This window comes from Aulonocara sp. 'chitande type north' Nkhata Bay, linkage group LG5 (genome assembly GCF_057382095.1).
Source record: "Aulonocara sp. 'chitande type north' Nkhata Bay isolate Kocher_YH1m ecotype deep benthic linkage group LG5, A_spYH_male_GT1.1, whole genome shotgun sequence".
Lineage (NCBI taxonomy): Eukaryota > Metazoa > Chordata > Actinopteri > Cichliformes > Cichlidae > Aulonocara > Aulonocara sp. 'chitande type north' Nkhata Bay.
This window is the reverse complement of record NC_141348.1, coordinates 40,834,543-40,855,446: the sequence shown is the minus strand read 5'-3', so window position 1 is coordinate 40,855,446 and position 20,904 is coordinate 40,834,543. Positions and strand designations below refer to the sequence as shown.

General features: G+C 40.8%; 1 protein-coding gene across 4 annotated transcripts in view; it reads right to left on the bottom strand.

The window, feature by feature from the left end:
• The window catches only part of LOC147331316 (kinesin heavy chain-like), a 77,623-nt gene extending 57,716 nt beyond the window's left edge, over positions 1-19,907 (bottom strand). For all 4 annotated transcript variants that reach the window (XM_086293579.1, XM_086293581.1, XM_086293580.1 and 1 more), the window contains exon 1: positions 19,361-19,907. In XM_086293579.1, coding sequence (XP_086149705.1) covers positions 19,361-19,489 — 129 coding nt within the window. In that variant the 5' untranslated portion in view covers positions 19,490-19,907. The remainder of the gene's footprint in view (positions 1-19,360) is intronic.
• Positions 19,908-20,904: the final 997 nt, after the last annotated feature.

Here is a 20,904-nt window from a genome sequence, read left to right as displayed (position 1 = left end):
TATCTATTTTATTTATTGAATTTTATTGTTTTATTTATATTTTGATATTGCTAGGGATGATGCAATGATCGGGGACCATTCTTAATTTCGTTGTTCTCATGACAATGACAATAAAGTTTCTGATTCTGATTCTGATTCTGATTCTGATAAGTTCTGTCAAAGATGCATGGCCCACTGACTCACAATTTATGGTTTTTCTTTTTGGGCTTTTGAGCACATTTATTATTTGGTTTTAAAGTTCCATTAAGATGAAATTTTATTTATTTGTCATATCTATTTATGTATTCTGCTTTGGCCGGTGGAAAGAAAAGAGAAAAAAATAAAGCAAAAAGGATAGGTCGACGAATTTATGTCATTTTTAATGATCGCTAAAGAATTAAAGGGAAGTGATGATGAATAATGAAATGTTAGATTAAACTGCACCACCACAGAAGAAAAAATGCTTGAAGCTTGTTAACTTAATTAAGTAGTCTATAAGACATATAAGTTATGATATTTTGCTTACAATGAAATATTCTTTTGATTAAGGAAGCTGGAAAAAAGTGGATGTTTCTAAGGTAGCTGGAGCTAATGTAGATGATGCTGTGTGGTTTTTACCTCTGCTCTGATTCTCTCCCACTTACTTTTTTAAAAAGACATTTAAAGACAGAATCTGAATCTTTGCCTTGACAAACAACTAGACAGTGCAGTAGTTTTGCATTTCAGTTTTATTTACACGGTTTAGCACAATCACTACCAGGCCTGTGCTCATGGGGACAGGCAAAGGAAGGGGCATGGACCTGTGGACCCTCAGGATTGCAGACTCATTTTTGAGATGCGGAATGTCACCTCTTCAACGAGGACCTGAGCTAGCGCAGGATGGGACTAGATATCATTGTGTGCACCGGTGCACACAGTGATATCTAGCTTTTCTCCAGGATTCTGGAGAAAAGCAGGTCTCTCCTTTTCAAGACTGGCCCATGCTGGTGTGGGGACACTTACAAGCCCCCGGCTGTGCATCATCATTGTGGCGTTTTTCCATTTTCTTGGAAAGGAACTGCATAGTGATCTAAAGCAGAGTGTTGGTTCATTATTGGACTTCTATGCTAGGCATGGGCTGGCCTTTACAAACACCATGTTTGCATATAAGGTGGCTCTTACGTGTATTTGCTTAGGTCGAAAAACAGTGATTTACTTTTTTGTCTTGGACACTCAGATGAAGAAAGGAGTGGAGGTATTAAGTGACCACCACCTAGTTGTAAGTTGGACCAGATGGTGAAGAGAAGGCTCACGGACAGCAAAGCCAAACAAAAAGTGAACATCTGGCAGAAGCCTGTGAACGAAAGGTCTTAAACTCCCATGTCCAGCATTATTTCTTTTGCATCCTGGGAGAGGCTGGGGACAAATGAGTCATGGTCAAGACCCACACTGCTTGCAGGAGCTGTGGTTATAAGGTCATCGGGACGTCTGGAATACTCTCCTTAGCCTTCTGCTGCTGCGGATGGGTGGCTGGATGGATGGATGGATGGGTTTATCACAATGAAAATGTGTAGGGTGTTTTTTTTATACAACAGCTTGTGATCCTTTTCAGTGTTGCTATGGTGTGACATGAAGCTGGCACTGCGGCGTGCATTAAAATAATCCACTTCAATAAAAAGAAAATTATAAATAAATCAAAAAATAAACACCATAAGCAAAAACCCTTAGGCCAATCTAGTATATTGACACAATTTATAGAGGTTATATAAAACGTATTATTTCAACCTGCCAAGAGATTGAACTCTGTTCAATCTATATATTTTTTTAAAGTTGTCGCACTAGAGGAGAAAAAAATACAATTTGTGCCACTCCCCAACAACGGTCAGTGAAAATCACGCTGAATTACTGCAGAGTAACAATAACAGAGTGTTTCAGCAATGACCTCCCACTTTACACTTTTATCTTTTATTAGTGACAGACTGCAGGAACACTTTGGCAAAATACAAGCTTCAATTTTTTATTTCTATTCTACTTCTCAATAAGCTGAGCTGTTGTGCTGTAATCACAGCTGCAGGTACAAACAAGCTCCACGTCAGAACTGATTAACCCCGACTCTCTTCCGAATGAGCCATTTATAATATACTACACACATGCTAAATACTATGGAGGGAGGCACAGGGGAAGGGAGAGGAGTCATGATGTGGTCTTCATCGGGATGAATAAAATGAATCTGTTATGTAAGCTGGGTAAAAAACAGCCCTTTGCCCATCATTTGTTATGCTGTCTCCACTAAAACACTAATCTGCTCCTGTGCTGCATGAATGTGATAATAGCACCGGCATACAAGACATTCTGTAAGCTTTCTATCTACACGTCCATCTTTCTGTCAGGCCTGTTGGTCCAGTTAGGTATTGTTACATCTGCTTGTTTGCCTCAGTGCAGAGTCTAACATATGTCTTTTCAATTTCGTGAGTGGACGCTGTTAAAAATGCAAGCGTGGGAAGCATAGTGTGTGCATATGTGAGTGTGTGTGTTTGTGTGCATGTGCATGCGTGCAAATAATATATCCAATTAAATTTGTACATGCAGACATTGTCTATGGCCCTCAGCTCTGTGTGCCATGCTAAACACCCACATGGCCTATCCAGCCTGCAATCTGCTGCTGTCTGCCAGGAAACAAAGAGGCAGTGGGCTGCGAGAGTGAGAGAGAGAGAGGAACACCAAGACGCAGACAAAGAGAGAGTTACAGAAAGGTTCAAAAACCGCAATAAAAAACAGAAACTGTGAGACTTTTCCCCAGCGGGCAAAGAATGGACAATTAATTACAAGACCGAGCTGTGCAAGGAGACAATAATCAGAGAGCAGAAAATAAAGTAGTAAAATCAAGCTATATAATCAGCAAAAAAGACAGAGAGAGAAATACAATCAAAATAGAAAACGACAAACCCAGGAGGTGCAGAACAGACAACAAGAACAAGAGGAAATGAAAGAATATACATTAAAAAGACAAAGAAATGAGAAACACAGGGCTGCAGCAGTCAGTGACAAATTTAGATTATTATGTGAGGAGGGCAGAGTTTAGGACCCTGTAGAGCAACCTGAGGGCTTGGCAGGGATCACACAATCATATTTATGTAAAAAAAGAAAGAAACATAGCAACCGTGTTGCCATCAACCATCAGTTTATGGACTGTTTTGAGCATTTAAAGCCATCTTGTTTTCTAAAACCAGATATGACAAGTGAGCTGATGCATCTGACTAAGGAACCGAGGGCGCCACTCGCTCACACAAAAGCAACCTGCCAGTCAAAAATTAGCCAAACTCTGCTTTAGTGCTTATTTTAGCATAATTTAGACCACAATTTATAAAATCAAAATTGTGCTGTGTTGGAAAAAGGCTTAAAACTATTGGCAGTGACAATACATGCATCTCACTAGGTAAATGCATGTACAAATAATAAATTCTGCTAGATTTCTGCACAATCTAATTTTTTTTTGCAACATGAGAAGTAGCTGCGTACTGGTCAGAAAGGCACTTCCACACTGGCCTCACATTTCAGACCAAGAATCCATATCCGTGATTCAATTTGAATTCATTCAAATATATATCATACATGGTTTTTGATTCTCATGCATATGTCAGTCTCTTTTCCTAACTCCTTGTGCAAACAACAAGATGAAGAACAATATGTTCCAGCCAAAAGAAAAACATGGAATTTCCATGTAAATGAGCATCCCCCTAAAGCAGCTTTAAATGGCAACCTGAAACTGGCTCCCGATGCTGATAAACCAATAGAACTGTCAAACCCTTCTTCTACAGCAGATGTTTTCACAGATAAATCCGTACTATACCATAACCAGAGCCATCTGGCAGATGCACAAAATTATGAAGCAGCAAGTAAAGAAAGCAGAAAAACAACACTGAGGATGTTCATTCAACTTTATATTTTCTTTATAAATTTTATATCAGATAAACAAATCACAGATATGACTCAGACTCTATTCGCTAAACAGCTGAACACTCTGGCTTTGTAAAACGTGCTTCAAACTATTTCAATTAAATCATTTTACAGTTTCCAGATCATAAAGCTGAATGAACAAAAATGGTGATGTAATCATTTTTCCAGGATTTGAAAAGGAAAAGCAGAGTCAAAGATGCTTTTTACACATGTTTAACTTTTTGGCCCACGTATTTGTCTACAAAACTACGACACTGAATTGTATCATAGTCAAGCAAACCTAACTGAAAGGGAATCTATTCATGCACGGTCCTACGTATATCCACATAAAACCTGCAGAGGGTCTAAAGACAAGGGAGTAGTGGCAAAATTACCAAGTTAACCTTGAAACTTCTAATATGTTTGGAGTTGTGTTTAAAGTTTTTATTCCTCAACTCCCAAGCAGCCAATAAAGAGCTGATCTGGCAGCACTTGGAGGACGAGCACAATATTAGATAGGTGGTTTAAATTTTGCAGCTATTCAATTACTGACAACAGACAGTAGTAATGCACCAAATCCCTTTGCCACATGTTAAAAAGGCTAAAAACGACAGAGTTGAAAAGATAACCGCCCACAGCTAATACTTTGATTACAGTAAACTCTGCAGGGCTTCGTTTTAAGGAGAAATCACAGCCGAGGTTACAGCAACTCAGTCACGGCTACAAAACCAACAATAGCAGCTGCTATGAGAAAGTCTGCACAGAGCGCTTCACCGTGAGAAAGTAACACGCTTCACTGCATCGTGCCTAACATCCACTTCTTCCCTGAGAGGTTTTTCAGCTCCGTAATTACCCAACGCTACATCCACCTTTGCTCCTGGCAGACAACACGCATTACTTGCTTGGTCACACAAGGTCATCTGATGGGAAACTGCTTTATGGAGGTCTGTCACTTGACCTTTATGTTTCTGGTGAGGAGCATTTCAAAGAAACAGCAACCTTTCTGCAAGAAAAGGCTAATTCTGGAAATAACACCTTCTGCTTGTGCTGAATATTTAGTGACTGCCAACATTCGCAATGAGGGAATAATGCTTTCCAACACAGGGTGCATTTCCCTTCCACTAACCAGGAGAGACATTAGTAAAAATTTGACAGAAAGAGCTGGAGGAGATGATGGGAAAATTGGGCCGTGTATGTGTTTCTCCTTCTCCAACACATTGAGATCATTTTTTTGGCTCGTTTATAGATGTTTGATCTTCCTGTGTAGGCTTGACTGGGGGCAGAGAGGAGGCAGAGGCAAAGGAAGTCCTATTTCCACTAATCAAAGTGAGAGTTTATCTTGGTCTCTGTCAGTCTTTGCATCAGTCTTACCCACAAATTCATCAACCCTCCTCTCTCTCCCCACAGAAATGCGAAAACAGGCTCAGTGAGAATGACAGGAGAGAGTAGCAGCTCAAGCTGCCAATGTCTGCACCATTCTTCAGGCTAATCAGGCTTCAAGCCCCAGATAACAGCATCATTAGCGTTTTTCTCGACAACAGAAAACCCCTCACAACTGCAAAAGCTCCAGTCACACAATATTATCTATCACTGCTGTTTTCCCTAATTCACTGGGCTGACAACTCGCAGAGTCGACTGGCATAGTGCCTCGAGGGCAAAGTGGCTGTGAGGTTCACATGTACAGTAGTGAAGTCTGGATGCAGAGATGCAGTGGTGGCGTTGTATTCTTCTTCTTCATTTTTTTGTTTTTTCAGCTATCTTGTACTCATCAGAGCCATTTTTGTAGCAATTTCACTTAATCGCTAGCTCGGGGAACTGAGGTTTACCACCCAACATTACTTTGTTAACACACTTCTAATCAGTTATTTTCCTACATCAAGTTGCTTATAAAAGATCCACGGATAGAAGTGGAGCAATTATTCCTGAATCAAAGTGAGATACTCTGCATAATTTATCAAGATGAATGAAGGAAACGGGAGACAGAGGAGTGGAGATGGGAAGGAAAGACTGGGCTTTGTTCGCCGGGACTCAGACCAGAAAACGGGAACAGCAGCTTCCCAGTGGACAAAAAGCGAAGTTAGAAATTGAAAGACTTGGAGTGACTTCAAAATGAGGAAATGGAGACAGACTAATTGATTGTTATAATGCAAGCCATGACGGATGAACTTCAACGACAGCCAGAAAAGAAATGAGCAGAAATGATAGATTGATAAAGGCAATAAAATGCCAAAAGCAAATATTTCATCCTGTTCTTCATATTCCGGGAAAGTCACACACTTGAAACACTCACCACAGCCGAGCCTTCTTCTGCTTGGTACACACTTGATTGTAGAGATAACACACACATAACAGATGCATCCACCCTCCAGGTCTGAATAGTCAAGTCAAAGTGAAAGCACATTAAAAAGTGCTTTTAAATGACCAGCAGGAGGCAGCACCAGTGGTTATAAGTCTTTTATGAGTCTGTGGAAAAAGTACCCTACTTCTTACGTGATTTATAACCTTACTAAACATTCCTCCTAATGCGCTTATGGACTTACTATATCATAATTTTTGATATGACTTGCAGTTTATGTTGAAAGCTAATTTATTCAAAATTTTAACAAGTGAGTGAAAGTGGGAATAGCATTTACCTAAACAGTAATTCCTCACATGGCCTGGAAGGAAGCAGGGACTCTGATTTCTAACACGTGGGGCAGATTTTCCAAGAAACGCCTCATATTTCTAACCCTGATTTAGCTGGTTTTAGCTTCACGTCACTTGATGACATAGATTAACTCAAATATTTGTTCATGCTCTCAAGCTAGTTGGCCGCCTAATAATTCAGTCTATGCAGCAGCGTGGCTGGTTCATTGCACCCGGCCTGAACATGATGTGTCACAACCATATTAGAGTTTCTAATGCCCCATGTACTGTGTGAGAAGGTACTACACACAATATTCCCGGTTTATTGGTGTAAATAGGATCTACAAATAGGAAATTATATGACCGAGCTTTGAGAAACACTTCAAATGTCTTTTTCATAATGTGCTTATTTGTGCCTTGTCTGTGGTGTTCATGGCTAATCTAAGCTAAGATTAATATAGAACATCATAAGGACATTAGCATGGCATTTCTCTTGTCATCTCACCCTTTGCAAGAAGGCAAACAAGCATGTTTCACCAAATATCAGGCTATTACGCTTAAAGTGAAAAGGGTAAATTATCATTAGCAGTTCTACTGATGAAGAGCATGCAATAAAAAACAAAAAACCTCTAGAAAACAATTTTGTCAATTAAATGTTGACAAAGTTCTTGAATCCCTTTTTGTGTTGTTTAGAAAACACAAACGTCCCACCTGATAACACTTAATTATGTTGTTTCATGAGAGGCTTTATTTGTTTTTGCTGTGCATCATGTTGCCTTTATGATTCCAGAAACTTCAAATAATTCAACCGTATTCTCTTTATTGAGCATAAAAAAAGCTCAAGCACACACTGAGGAGAGCCCTCAGCATTCTGTAAGTGCAAAGCACACAGAAAATTAAATTTTGTTCAGATACTGCAAACAGTGCAGAGAGACAAAGGAGAAAAGGTTTCAGAAGGAGAGGGGGTAAGGAGCAAGGAGAAGAAAGGAAACACTTGGCAGAGATGACAAAGATGCCTCATCGTCTATGTGACACTGACTGCTCCAGCGCTTGCCTGCAATGTCACATTTGATTGGCCCCCCTGCCTTCACACATTTTCCATTTATTGATGTTGTAGAATTATAAAAATCCTAGAAAACAGAAATGAGCCTTGAGGAAGAACTGAGTTGTCTGACACGAAGCGAGATCAGCCGCGTCAGCCTGAAGCAAAGATTTTCAGCCAGCAGTCTCTTCCTTTCAGCTCTACCTGCGTACAAGTTAATGCAATCAAAATTAATTCACACAGGATACAGGATTACTCGTGACAGCAGCTTTGTCTCTGTCTACAGCACTTCAGCACACTGGGGAAAAAGCCAAACACATTTAGCATTTAATGCTGAAGAAATGTGTGTGTTTTTCTTTTCAGGCAGCAACTTTACCTTAAAACGCCCTGTGCCAAAGTGCCAATATAACTTAAAATGTGTAAAGTAATTCACGCAGCACCTTCTAACACTACGGGAGCAGACAGCGCATCAGTTTATCACGTTTTTTAAAAGGAATATATGAAACGTTTTGAAAGGTGAAAAATATGTCACCCAAAAAGTGGTTTATAGAAAGCAATCTTTCAACTGAGCCATTGGTCCTTCTCTACGACTAATTCAATTAGTACACAAACCTTCGAGCCAACTTTACTGGTTGATTTTAGCCAAGAAGTAATGCTCCAATGTAACGATAACGCAACCAGCTTACAACTCTAGGCCAAATTAAAATAGAGGGTTTGTGTGGTACAGGGCCACAGTCTAGATTAAATGTGAGCCTCGACACTGTGACTGATCCTCCATACAGCACGTTTCAAAGGAAGACACTCACAGTACCCCACCAACCAGCCACAGCTCTGCACCACACCACTGGTATAAGGCCCATTAATGTGGCCGAGAACGAATAAAAAATTAGACCACGAAGAAGATTCAGAAAAGTAGCACACATTTCAATCAGCTTCTGCTGCAAGCAATTAGACTGAATCAAACTAGGACTGAGCAATGATTTAAATTTCCTGTAAAAACAACATGGTTATGGTGATTTTCACTGTAATTCTGCCACAACTAATGACAGCAACATGCAGCGAGGTAATTTGGATAATAAAGGCCTCCAGGAAGAAAAAAAGCGACTTTATTAAGATTTTGCATAAAATGGAATTAATGAGAAACTCCAGGAGACAAAAGAGGTAAGGTAAAAGAGCAAACCAAAATAAATAAAAAAGTTTGATATGATTATCGACGTACCTGCTGGAAGCCAAAACAAAAATCGCATCGTGCTGCTTTAGCCTGGAGAGAAATGCTTTTTAAAGTCTGAGCTGGGGCCAATCCTTGGCCATTCAAAGATTAAAATAAGCCTGATATTTATGTTTGCCAAGATTTTCCAAGTCTCTTTTATGTGATGTAGTTTAAATTAAGTACTAAAATCGGGATAAATTAGATTATCCACAGAAAAGGAAAATGTGCTTTAAAGCATGGCTCTCCTGGGAAATAATAAAAAAAAATGCTGGAGTACATGTCAGCATTCTTAAATGTCAGTTCGATTAACTGTGCCGTGTTTAACCAAAGGAAACAAAGTGTTGGGCATTGGATGGCTGGGATATTCCTTTTCTCTCCTTGGGATTTCCTTGCTTTCCTATTCCCAAGACAACAAAACACCAGGGGTGCTAGCATGTCCCGACATGTGCACGAGCATGTGCAGCTGGTTTACGAGGTACTGCTCGCATACACTGAGGGCAGACACGCGGCCTGGGCAGCATCCTGGGCATGGCCGTGGCTAATGAGAAGAGGACGCTCCATTAACACTCCCCAGAGCTAAAAGCTTGGTAGTCACAACCCACTTGTGTCACAAAGGCAGAGGAATCATGAGGAAAGTGTTGACGAACTGGAAGAGCTTATCTAACCCTAACACACATGCACACTGAGTAAAAATAAAGACGAGCTGAAGGAACTGGAGTTAATATCCTGTTCAGTGTGGCTGCTGACTGAATTGATGTCAGTGTGATGTTAGTATTAAGGCGTGCTGAGAGTCTTTATTGGTATGGGGTAGATAGTTTTGATCCTTGACATTATAAAATTGCACAAGTTAGCTTTAATACGGTGATGATTTAAATATTGATTTCTTTATTGAGGAAAGCAAAATAGATCTCAATGAGCCCTTTTATCATTTTGTACCTCCTCACATTTCTAGGAGGGATAAAGGGACGTAAACTCCGCCAAAGTCAACAGATCCCTTAATATTTTGGCTCCTGACTGACGGGAGCTTCCCCTCTTGACGCTATTAAAACCTGCTAGAAGCCTCTGGCAAAATGAATGAGATGACAGATGAGCTGAGCTTTTTTTCTCTCTTCTTTAAACTGCTGCTGAGTCATGAGGAAATGAGCAGCGGAATCATTACACCATGAAATCCAGCCAGACAGAGAAAAATACTGTGAAGCATTTATTGTGAAAGAGAATGACAGAAAGAACGAGAGAGGGAAGAAGCAGACGAGGTCTAATCCCAAGAGGTGGCTGCTTTCACACCGATATCCAACATGGAGAAAAGAGTCCAGATCTTGACCCCGCACAGCAGTCCCATCACACTGCTAATTGGAAAGGGTGTGAGCTCTGCGCTGATAGAATTAGAGTGCCAAAGTGTGCGAGCGAAGGAAGAGCACACCTTAGATCACCACTTGTGATTCTGCTTGGTTTCCAGACAGTTAACGGTAATGCGAAAAAATATCCTTGAGAAGAAATGGTTCTGCTGGAGCTATAAATAACAGGTACAAGACAGGTAGATGACTTTACACGGCGCCCGACATGCTCTGTCAACAGTTTGTTTCAACAGCAGCTGTTTCCCCTGCATCTTTTCTACCTTGGCGCCTAATGAAGAAAAGGACAGGAGAAGGCGGGAGGATCGGCTCACAGATGAGATTAAAGAAAAAGAGCCCATCAGAAATCAGAATCACAGCCATCCCACCAACTAAGAAGCTGCTGGTTAATAATCAGCTAGTTTTTAACCATGTTACATCTATTCTCTGCAGCAGCACACCATTTGACCTTAATTTATTAGTAGCAGAAAAAGTAAAAGCTACCTCATGTGCCCACATGACATCTGAGAGCTGAAGTGCAGGGTACGCGCTCTCTGTGAGCTCTCTAATCCGCTATTCTTCCCAAAAATGTAAACAAGGTGTTGCTCACTGTTATGAATACAGCAGCCACTGCAATTTCTATAGAAGTCTTGTAAAACACTTAAGGGAACAGCAGCCATGGAAGAATAATCCATGGGATATATAAATGCTGTGCAAAAAATAGAAAATCAATAGTTGTTTAGTCCACACATATTACTTGGTTTTACTAACACGGGGGCAGAGAGCCACATTGCTTTTCATTCATCTGTTACGGTCAACAAAAAAAGCAAAGGTCACTCTGCTCCATGTAATGATGACATGGAGGTCAGCGTGGTGCTACGAAACTTCGAAACTTGATATAATGAGTGTTTGAAATGTTTCTTGTTATTTGCTGTACTTTGGTTCAATCTAAATCAGTGTGGACCTGCACTGCGAGGCCGGCTCATTAAAATGTAACTCTAATGTTGGAAAGCAACGGACCGTGATAAAACAGGCCCACAGGTATGGAAACACAATGACCTCTAGTTTGTGAGACACTGAAGGGTAGATCCATGGTGGAGGCTTTTCCTCTGGCTTCGTTGTAATACTTAGAAATGGGAAAGGACCTAATAATCTTTGTTGATACGTTCTTTCATCCTCTCTTACCCCCTCAAGTTAAACTCAGCGTTCGGCTAAAAATAATCACAAGGAAAGCAAACAAAATGGAAAATATTTTCGTTTCTGGACAAAGGGAATGAAAGTGATAGTGCTTATCCCGCAGACTCTAGAAGATGAACACAGCCGCTGGGTATAAAAAAGTGAAGCCAAAGCAGAAGCTCCTTGAGATCCAATTCAACTGAGTATCACTGGGTGCTGGCTCCACAAAAAATAAATGTGAAAAAATCTGTCTGCAACAGATGCCCATCCAAAAAATGATCTACTCTGGTGAATTCTTGGATAGTGGTGATTTTAAAACAATTTTATCACTAAAAAGAACTAAAAGGGCAACATAAAAACCCCAAGATGCTCTCCAATGCATCCATCCATCCATGTGTGTACATGTTATGCAGAATGCACTTACAAAGCATAGAAGAGAGTGCTTGTGTTGTATAAAGCACTAGAGTAGAAAAGCGCTATATAAGAATCAGTTGATTTACCGTTCTCCAGTCACTCTACCCTCTCCAAATATATTCACTTATATCTCCAAAAACCAAGATGGTGATGGCCCCCACTGGCAACACTGTCCTGTGTTGGTAACAATGTAATAGGGTTGCAGAAAAGCTGGACAGATCAGAGAGATAGAGACAGGCAGCAGTTTACACTCTTACACAATCTAATACTTATTTGTCTTTCCTACACCGGTTTGCTCTTAAAGTTAACTCCATTCTGGGAGAGTGAATCTTGAGCTGCTGAGAATCTTTAAAGCAATGGTTGGGACTTCCAGTCAATCAATCAATCAATTAATTAAACAGATTATTGTGGATTTGAAAATCTTTCTTGGTTTTCATATGTACCTATTTTCAGTGATATCAACTTTAATCGCATTTTTCAAGTTACCTATATGTGACTACAGCATAATAAAACTGGAAATTGTGTTTTTGGTTTACCAAACCATATTTTTAATGCCCCCCTTGGCTCATGCGCTAATCACATGAGCCAAGGTGTGAAAAAGGGTGTGGGTCGTTATCAGCAGAGGTTTCAGGTGAAACTATTGTGAGACCCAATCATGTGACTTACTGAGATCACTTTCATAACCTATAAATGATCTTAAAGCTTCACCGTTACATTACAATAACAATAATTACAGTAATAATTACAGTAATTTGACAAATGTGGCATGCTTATAATAGTTCTAACATTTTTCATAAGCATCTTAATTCAGAACTTCTTATCACACGCTGCTCCTGCTATGAATATGATACAATTTTAGTATGCCTGTTACTACTGGACAGCAAGAAAGAAAAAATTCCATGTCTTTTCGCCCCCGAGGCTGCAACCATCATTTATTTATTCATAGACCCGAAAGCGTGATTCACCGTCACAGTTTTTTTTGACTAACAGAAGATTAGGAGGGACAATCTGGCCTTTCTGATGCTGCATTATTGCAGGCAGTGAAATACTCGAGACAGCTGTGTCACTCCACTGTGGAGCAAACACAAAGACCATTCGTTGGGGCAGTACAGCCAGAGTGATTATTACTGTCACCCAGCCACAGAGTGATGCTTAGCTCCACAGGTGGCTGCAAATCTGACGGTGAAGAAAAAGACAATAAAAGACTATGAATAATAAACACATTCATTTTGGGGTCACACAGAGAAGATAATGTGCCATACTGCCGTTGTTATCAAAATTAGCCTGATGATGATAATGTCTGAAAGTGCTTTGAGGAACTGATAAGAAGGCTGACTGGAGTTTTGATGTATGATCTGTGATAAATGATCGCATTGTTCTTCTGCTAGTTTTAGGTTTTATTTAGCCACTTTGCTCTGCACTCTTTCAGCTTTTAAACTCTCTCTGCCTGTGTTAGTGAGACAAACAACACAATCAAAGAAACACACTGCACTCCTGTTCTGCTGCTGCACCACACTTCAGATAAATTACACCGATTCCTCGCTTCTGATGTCAAACGGATGGGCCTATATCTTCTATAACAGCAGGGAAGCCATCAAACACAAGGTTCAATTAAAGCCCCGAGTTCTCAAGGTGAAAGGCATCTTGCCCAACACCTAGCTGCACGCAGACACAATTAGCATAGAATAATTATTACTGTCACACAGCCAGTGGTTTCAACAACTTTAACAGCAGAAGCCAAACATCATTTATGAAAGATAAGCTGATGTTTGATGAGAAACAAAAACACTTTTTTCTTGCTTGAAGTGAACAGTTCATAAGCTACAGAGTCCTGCTTCGGTTCAAATGAATCGATGAAAACTTCTTTTTTCATTTCTTACTGCTTCATCAGTGTGCACTGTGCACACTGATGTGAACGTGTCAAAGTTCTCATCATTAAAACCGATATCAAATTTGATCCTTGAGTCTTTCGTTGTTTGTTCCTTTGCACAGAAGTTTTTTCTGCACTTCACCAACACAAACTGTTTGAAAGTGCCAGAGATGTTCCCTACTATATCAATTCACAGTGTACCGACAGGCCATCTCCTTCAATTTTTAAATCTCTCCGGGTCCCCCCTTGTCTGCCATCCAGGTGCAGTCAAACCATCACTCTACAGCCTAAATCATTGCCTCTGTCAGTTAACAAGTTGTGGGAAGGAGTCATCCTTGAACAGACAAATGAAGGGTCATCACCACTGCCCAGATGCGAATTGTTTTTATCAGCCGACAAAATGTGGGTGCTTAGCTGTCACTACAGGGTTCTCGCAGCAGGTCTGCTTTCCTGTCGTCCTGATATTTTAAATCCTGATGCAATCTGACGGCCGGGGCATTTCAACTCACAGGAGACATGTACTTTTTTTAACAGCTTCTTCTGAGATACTAGAGGGACAGCGCACACACTGAAAGCATTTATGCACCAAAAGCCACTTACATTCATGCATTACATTCACAAAGATGAAAACTTCACACATGGTGTACTGACTGCAATTGAGGGGCGGTTGGTGCATGAAATGAGAGGAAATATAGGCAGAAAACTGCACTGTTCTGCCACAAATACTGGAACAACAGCAGGCTCTCATCATAGTGACGGAGTACAGTTCAACTTAAGTGGGCAACATGATGTTACCTCATTTCCTCAAACCTTTTTTTCAACCTTTGCCATCTATATGCTAATAAGAAGCATGCGTTGCTTCTTTTCAATATTAAGTAGCCTAAATGGAGCTAAAGTACTGCCCTTTCATTTCAAAAGACATACAGTCATTTAACACATTTTGTGAATTTTAAAACCAAAACATGGCCTTTCACATTTCTTCATCATCTGAATGAACATCTGAATTATGTGTTTATTATTCTGCTGTCTTCCAACCCAACCCAAACACATTTAAATTAGGGGTGGGCGATATAGACGATATACGATAGAAACGATATAAATTTGGCCAACGATAGAGATTTTGACTATACCGCTCTATCGCGATAGCGTATGTTGATGATGTCATCAAGCTGCGCCTGTTTTGGTCGAAAGCATTGCAGCGGCTACAACCATTATCATCTGCAAATTATGCCGGGCGACAGTCACAGCAAAGACATGAAGCACTTTTGAAATATGGGGAAATCCAAAAACTGCGCTTCCTCCACTTCCGTAACATTGATACATTAATGCAGTATATTAATAACTAACCTCGTATTGTGGATGAATAATCTCAGTTAGGGTTGCCAACTCCCTGAAAAATAAATAAGGGACACCTCGTGGCCAGGGCCGGGCAACCCAGTTGTCTTCACCCTTCCCAGTGTGGTAGCTCTTGTTTTTGTGTGTGAAATTATTTTTTAACCATTTGACTTGAATTTGATTTAAGCAGATGCATATTCTTTGTGATATGACCATATGGGAAACAAATGATCATTTAGCCATTTATTTTTAGCTCAAAATGACAACATTAACACAATAAAACAGGTCTCTTTCTTAAACAGAAGCCTGTCATGCTTAGCTTTTGAGAATATAAGTAAATCTTTCTTTAAAAGAACTCTGTCCTGCTTAACGTAAAATTATATAAATTAATAGAAAGCAATAGAACGAAAAATATTCTTGTAACTGTGCACATATAGTGCATTTAGTACAATTGGCTTCAGTTGAGGTATTATTTCAGCTTTTCTAATGCTAATCAGCTGCTCCTGTTTGTAAACCCACTTGTTCCCATGATTACGCATCTTAACTCATCATCATTATTCATCTATGTATTACTTTTACGTATTAGTGATCTATTTGTTGTAATCATCTATCCTTGCAGTTGTTTATTACACAAAATAAATTATATTATCACACTTCTGGCCACATAGCGCTGATATTCACTGCACATGCCCATATTAACCCCAATGTTTACATACCATATCTGCTTCTGCCGTGGCCTGGTGGACAAAAAATTGGTTAAGGGTTCCCCGAGCTTTCACGCCTCTCATGTTCTTCATGTGCCCACCATTAGAAGCATGCCTATGGAAAAAGTGCGCCGGCACACAGTGAAGTGCGCTTTATAGGTGTTATCGTGCACTTTTCCAGCCAGGTGTTTTCCTTTTCCCATTCCTCCCTGTACTTTTGCAGCCTTTTTTCTTTTCTTTCTCTGAGGGGAACAAACATTGCTGCTCTAATGCTGGGCTTACACTGTGCGATTTTTGGCCCATTTTGAGACGATTTTTGAGTCGTGCGACCGATTTGGTGATCGGCCCGATTTTGGCCTTCATCGTGCATCGTGTAGTATACGTGGGGTAACGAGAAGCGATTAACAACTCGAGCAGCTCCCGATCATCAATCGCTCGTGAGGGTGTCACCACAGCCGCTCACACTGCTCACGTGCAAACACGTAAACGTCAGTGAAAAAGACGGCAGCGTGTGATCTGGACACAAGCGATGGAGGCACAACTTGTAGAACTTTGGAAAGCTCATCCGAGCCATTTCGATGTGGCCTCACAAAATTATCACGACCACAACAACCATGAAAATAGTTGGATCTACATTGCTGCTCAATCACAGCTGCCTGATCAGTGTTTTTCATTAGCAATTTAGCAAAGTTGATGGTGGTGGTGTGTCTGTGTGAGTGAAAGACAGAGAGAGCGAGCGACAGAATTTCTGTTATAACCTTCATTTTATGGAGGCACAGTGTGCGCACTCAGGTCGCATCAGAGCATCGGGCGGTATAGTGTGAGACCTGCATCGTGACCTACCAACTTCTAACCCCTGCGAGTCAATCGTGCAGTTTGAGCAGGAGCTGAATAACGCGACTGAAAAAATCGCACAGTGTCTGCCCAGCTTTAGGTGTACTGTCGTCCGAGACGTGCACCGCAGTGTCGGCGTTTGTTTCCCTGTTGGCCATGCTTGTTGTTGTGGTCATCTGTTGTCTTCCGGTATTTTCTCAGCAAGCGACCTTTCCTCGACCAATGATATGAGCGGTAATCTGAATTGTCATACTCGAATTGTCATAAGTGTGCTGTCAGCTCATTGGTCACAAAGCAGGAGAGGGGCTGGGAATTATGTTTTCAAACAAAGCGTTAATTCCATTAACATTTATAGACTACTTTTGATTCTCACTGTATTACGGGACAAAGTGCGTCCCTTATTAGCTCAATACGGGACGTGTACTTTTGTTTCTAAATACGGGACGATTCCGTTGTTTAAGGGGCGGTTGGCAACCCTAATCTCAGTTGTTCTCCTGACTGAAGTTTGCCCCGTGTATAGCATCCTGCTATACAATTGCATTTGTCCCTAACCACCAGAGTCCCTCACGTTAACTTTTATTGAGTGGAAAAAAAATTGGCGTTCATCCTCCAGCTTTACTGTGCTAATGTTATGCTAACATAGCTGTGTCGCTAGCAATCACGTAGCACAACATTATATACCAGGTAGTCCAACTTCAGTAACCCTGCAAACGCCACTGCTGTTTAGTTTTCTGTCTTCATTTATGTTGGATGTGGTAGCAGAGCTGTACGTTTTAATTAGTTTCAAAAATCTCTCTGTCAGAACATGGTATGTTACAGGTGTCGAACTCCAGGCCTCAAGGGCCGGTGTCCTGCAGGTTTTAGATGTAACCTTGATACAAGACAGCTGATTTAAAGGCTAAATTACCTCCTCAACATGTCTTGAAGTTCTCCAGAGGCCTGGTAATGAACTAATCGTTTGATTCAGGTGTGTTGACCCAGGGTGAGAGCTAAAACCTGCAGGACACCGGCCCTTGAGGCCTGGAGTTCGACGCCCCTGTGATATGTCATGTTTAGGTGGAAACTAGCGAGCTAACTTCCTGTTAACTTGTAACTCCATTAAATTTAATAAATTCTGTTTTCATGGATGCATGGATGTTAAACTTAATTGTTGCACCTGGTAAAGCAGCAACGCTGATGATTTTATTAAAGATGAAATAATTTAGACCGTTTTTAACTCTCAGTGTTCGTTTGACTTTGGGACCTGAAGTCGATGGAGTTTTGGACCCAGATTACTCCGCGAAGCTCCTCACCACAGCAGCCGTAATGCTCTGACAATCCATCAAGCAGTGCGGCTTACCAAAGTTGTACATTTTTTAACAGATTTCTGCACGCCAAGATCGGTTCGAGGTCAGTAAGCACAACCAGAATTCATACATAAGGCACACTCTCGATTTTTGAGAAAATTAAAGGTTTTTAAGTGTGCCTTATAGTGTGGAAAATATGTTATACCGAAGAAAAGAATATATCGTGATATATATCGTTACCGCACGTGCTTCAAATTATATCGTGATATGGATTTTAAGCTGTATCGCCCAGCCTTAATTTAAATACAGTTGTCAAGTCTGATGCTTGAATTATATGATTTCAAGCTGCTATAATGCCAACCTGCCATCATCAAACAGCATCAAAATTATGTGATAACAAGCATTCGTTCTTCTCGAGATGTCCTGCTGCTGCAACCCAGAAAGAAAGACATTCCCGCAAGAAAGACGTGCCAGGATGTCAACCCTAATAAAGATGTCTTGCATTTTAATCCGTGTGTATATATATTTGTGTGTGTGTGGCAACAGAGTGGGCAGACAGGGATTTTCTGGCACTTAAAGTCAACCTTCAGGCCAAATGGGTGTGGATTTCACTCTCTCCATCTCTGTGTGTCTGTTCACGTGTGCATTCTGGTGGAGAGTGTGCTCCACTAGAATGTGGGTGTTAGGAGTGAAAAATGAATGTCTGTGTCCATATTTAATTATAGGCGTGCATTTATGCATCTATGTGTGTGTATGTTTGTGCATGATAGCCTCGGTCCAGATGTGCTCTACACAAAAAGACCAATCGCATTTAGAAGACTCTAATTTTCCTCGTGCATGCCAGCGATTGTGCAAAGCTGTCAGTGGTGGAGGGATCCCAGTCGCAATAGTAAACACACCCTTACATACAAATCCATAAGTCAAATAAATATTTTATGCTTTGGTTCATTATATTGCTACTCCAAAGCCATGACAGTAATCATCAGCTTCTATTAAGTTTGTCTTGAAACAAAATCCATTCACTGAACAGAATCAACCCCAGATCATAATTAAGGCTCTCATTAGGGTTGCACCACCTGATCATTCAACAGTGCTCTTAACAGCTGACTACAAGAAGCATAAACAAGGAAATCAATCAGTACTGCATAATTTTTCTGAGAGGGGAAACACACCAAATGTCAGCAGATCAATACAGGAGAAGGAGCAAATAATGAACTTGCTTTGGATTACAAAGGTGGGGTCAAGATTTAGAGGCATTTCTGAAAATGGTTTTAATCACAAGGCTGGCAAAGCGCTCTGCTTTGTGGAGTTTAGTAATCCTGAAGAAAGGTGATGCTGGGGAATGGCTCTTCATCATTTTGATCTTGGGCTTAGGCTAATGACAGATTTTGGAAAGCCTTGTTTCCCACTAACAGCAGCATCACACACTTGGTTAATGCTGCAGGCTAATCGCAGTATCGATATTATTGACAGAGGCTATACTTAGTTTGATCCCTGTCAGAAGCCTCTAAGCTTCCAGTCTTCAGTCTGGCCGCTTGCCTATCAGATGTGTGAGTAAGATGATAAGTGTAACCCCTAGCGTTCATCAAGTGCACGGAGATGTGGCAGAATGAAAGGAAGGTGGGGGAAAAAAACTTACCCCGAGGATGACAGTGTCTTCTCCTTGAAATATTGGGATGAACTTATCTCCGCGGATAATTTCGGACTGGTTCAGTGGACGAAATCGACATAACACCTTGATATTGCATTCACCGTTCGCATCGGCCATTGTGAAAATAAAATTTGTGGTTTAGCTTCCAAAGAGATAAAGAGGAGTTTAAAAACAAAAATTATAGCCTGATTAAAAAAAAAAAAAAGCCCCTGTGCAACCTTTTCTCCTAAAGCACCTGCACGCAAACTGGAACCACCGGATATAGCCACATGCAAAGCGAGACTGGCAGGCGAAGCATTTGGAGTTTGGGGTTGCAAAATATTAAAAGAAATGTAAAATAAAAGCAAAACAGAAGCAGCTCCTGGGTGTTTACTAAATTGCCCTCAAATCAAAGCTGAGCTGCATCTCGGCGGCGGAGAACATATGGAGAGTTGTAAATGGGGAGTAGAGTCCAAACTGGTCCGGTCGGTCTGGATAGGCTGCAGGCTTCTCAGAGGCATGCCTTGCATCACTGTCAGCCCTGCTCTCTCACTGTGGGCGGGGCGTGGTAGCGACTCAAATCCTCTCTCATCAGCACCGCGGGCAGAGGGACCGAGGAGCAGGGAGGAGCGCTCCAACTCTGTCATATATACATGAATTAGCCTCCGTGGAAACTTCTTCAATGTTTCAGATGCAGCAGCTGTTGCAAAAGCACGAAGTATTTCTGGCATTTACGGAGGCATTTCTGAAAACAGTAGTTTGTAAGGAGCGGGTCTAGGGCTGCACCAGTCTGGTCGTCATGGCAATGCTGTTTTGCATGAGAGGGTAGTCATGTGGGAACTAGAGGGTTCGCAATTTCCCCCCAGAGGCTTTCCAGTCTTAAGCAGTGCACTGTGAAGTTAATGAGAAGCCTTTGACACAAAACAAAAAGTCAGAATAATCAGATTAGCATATATCAGTAAACGGGTGAGATGTTATTTTGGGGGGAGTTACCGCAGTGCACGTGTCTTGTATCAGACCCCGATTGGTAAATGGACATGTCTTTCAAACTCCGTGCCTTCAGGCTTGCAACAGACTTTTTTGGTATGCTTATTAAAATTCATGAAAATCGAAACAACCCAGACATCATCATCAGAGGTTTTTTTTTTAAAGATTTCTATAAGATATTCAAGAGCTAAGCGGGAATGTATACAGCTGTCTTAGCAAGCCAATTACCCCTCATGATGAGTGAGCATCTTTCTGTGTGCATTAATTTCTTAAAGTCGGCTATACCGACTGCACTTGTAAAGGAGCATCCACTGCATATGCACTGTAAATGAGTTAGTTACATATTGTGAAATGTACATAAGTATATGACGTAAATTATAAATATTATTTTCAAACATGTCGATTTGAGCAGAAGAATATTGCACATCAGGGTTATTCATAAGTTGTTGACAGATCGACCACAGCAAGTATTACAGCTTTTAGGGAGAAGCTGCAACGACATAATATAAGATGTGTGTTTATAATTTAATAACATGTAGGGGGAAAACACGACAACTTTGTTCTTT